Source organism: Pristiophorus japonicus, chromosome 10 (assembly GCF_044704955.1).
Source record: "Pristiophorus japonicus isolate sPriJap1 chromosome 10, sPriJap1.hap1, whole genome shotgun sequence".
Lineage (NCBI taxonomy): Eukaryota > Metazoa > Chordata > Chondrichthyes > Pristiophoridae > Pristiophorus > Pristiophorus japonicus.
The window spans coordinates 171,912,375-171,914,543 of record NC_091986.1 but is presented as its reverse complement, the minus strand read 5'-3'; the positions used below and the strand labels follow the sequence as shown (position 1 = coordinate 171,914,543).

At 51.5% G+C, this 2,169-nt stretch overlaps 1 protein-coding gene across 1 annotated transcript; it reads left to right on the top strand.

Annotated features, from left to right (window-relative positions):
* Positions 1 to 1,169: 1,169 nt before the first annotated feature.
* On the top strand, positions 1,170 to 1,610 carry LOC139274644 (ribonuclease H-like). The gene has a single exon (XM_070891323.1). The coding sequence runs from the start codon at positions 1,170 to 1,172 to the stop codon at positions 1,608 to 1,610; it is 441 nt and encodes a 146-aa protein (XP_070747424.1).
* Positions 1,611 to 2,169: the final 559 nt, after the last annotated feature.

The following is a 2,169-nucleotide window of genomic DNA, read 5'->3' as shown; positions in this document are numbered from 1 at the left end:
TACTAGTTAAGACCCACAGCTCATCCAACAGCCCCGTGTGGCCAATGCATAAGGGTAAAGATGCCTGGCGCATGACGGTGGACTACTGGAAGGCCAACCAGTGCATTGACCAAAAAGCCCCGTTGGTAGCGGACCCCTCCACTATATTTCAGGCTCTGACGCCGGAAGACAAGTACTTCTCGGTTATTAATATGGCCAACGGATTCTGGGCAATTCTGTTGACCCCGGAGATGCAGCCATGGTTTGCCTTTACCATCCAGGGACAGCAATACACCTGGACCCGTCTACCTCAAGGGGTCCACAACAGCCCAACACTGTTCCACATTGCCCTCCAGGGTCACTTAAGGGAGCTACCCTCAATTGGATCTACGATCATACAATATATCGATGATATCCTACTGGCGTCCACCACGGAAGAACAGCATGAAAGAGACATGCTGACCTTATTGGACCACCTCGTTGAAAAGGGATACGAGGCCAGGATGGCCAAGGCCCAGATAGCCCAGGAAGAAGTAATTCACCTCGGACAAAAGATCTCAATGGGAGAGAGGGGACTGACCCAGGATAGGACCGAGGCTATTCGGGCGGCTAAACAGCCCGCCACAATCCAGGAACTTCAATCCTTCTTGGGTCTGTGCAATTTTAATAGGAACTGGATGGACTCCTACACACAATTGGCACAACCATTGAATGACCTGCTAAAAGGAACACGGATCTCAAAAGAAGCTATCACCCTGGCTGAGGAGCAAAAGGAGGCGTTTGAAAAACTGAAATAGGCCCTGTGCATGGCACCCGCCTTAGGGATCCCGGACACCAGGAAGCCCTTCACCCTATTCGTGCATGAAAAAGGATACATGACTGCTATCCTGACTCAAGAACATGGGGACCAACAGAGGCCCATCAGATACTACTCGGCCAAACTGGACACAGTGACTCTCGGATAGGGAAGTTGCCTGAGGGCCATGGAAACTACATGCCGAACAGTAATGGTAATGGCGGGATTAATCTTAGACCAGAAACTGATCATCAAGTGTCTCCATACAGTACATGCTATGCTATCCATGAACCAGGTCACCCAAGTGACCTCAGCCAGATGGACCAGATGGACAACAGTCCTGGAAGCTCCAAACCTGCATATTATATGACCTAGCCCGGTTAATCCGGCCACTATGCTCCCCTTGCCTGAAGAAGGGTATGAAGACCAGCACGACTGTGCGGGCATGTTAGAAGAAGCAGAAGGAGCCGCTGCGGCAGCCGAAGAGCCGTTACCCAATCCGGACTTGATCCTATTTATGGACGGATCCTCATCTATGGAGCATGGGATCCGGAAGGCGGGCTGGGCAGTCACTACGCTGCACAAGGTAGTAAGGAAGGGCGTGCTTGCCGCCGAAACCTCCGCTCAGCAGGCCGAATTGAGAGCGCTGGCCGAAGCCTGCAGGGCAGCCGAGGGACAAACAGCTAATATATACAAGGATTCCAGGTATGCTTTTTGGGTGGCACATGATTTCGGTCAGTTATGGCGGAAGAGAGGATTCTTGACTGCAGCAGGAACCCCAATACAGAATGGGACGGAAATCCGCGACCTACTTGAAGCATTACTGCTGCCATAGTAGGTATCTATCCTGAAATGCAAGGCCCATATGAAGGAGATTACAGATGAGGCTAAAGGGAATGCACGGGCCGAACAGGCAGCTAAGGAAGCCGCCTTAATGGAACCAGAAAAGGGCACCCTTGTATGTCAACTGGGGACCCGAACACTGACACAGGATCTGGCAAAAATGCAGGAGAAATGTCTCCAGATGGAAAAATGGGAATGGATAAGTGAAGGGATAAAGCTATGGGCAGATGGAATGTGGAGGCAGCCTGAGACAGGAAAACCAGTGGCACCACAAGTGCGAATGCCCTTTTTGGCCCAACAAATACACTCCTGGGGGCACTAAGCCCCCCAACAAATGACGGCTCGATTCCAGAAGAGCTGGTGGGACCAGGATTTTAGGAAACACGCTCAGGCCACGGTGGACAGGTGCGTCACTTGCCAGAAAAATAATCTCTGGCCCTCTACTACAATGCCCCTTCTCCGACCTCCAGCCCCGGCAGGGCCTTTTCGAGATTTACAAGTAGATTACATCTCATTGCCCCCATATTAGGGGTATACGGACGTCTTAGTGA

Bases quoted from the DNA above. Each gene is read 5' to 3' on its own strand.
- LOC139274644 (XM_070891323.1), top strand. From the start codon at position 1,170: ATGCTCCCCTTGCCTGAAGAAGGGTATGAAGACCAGCACGACTGTGCG.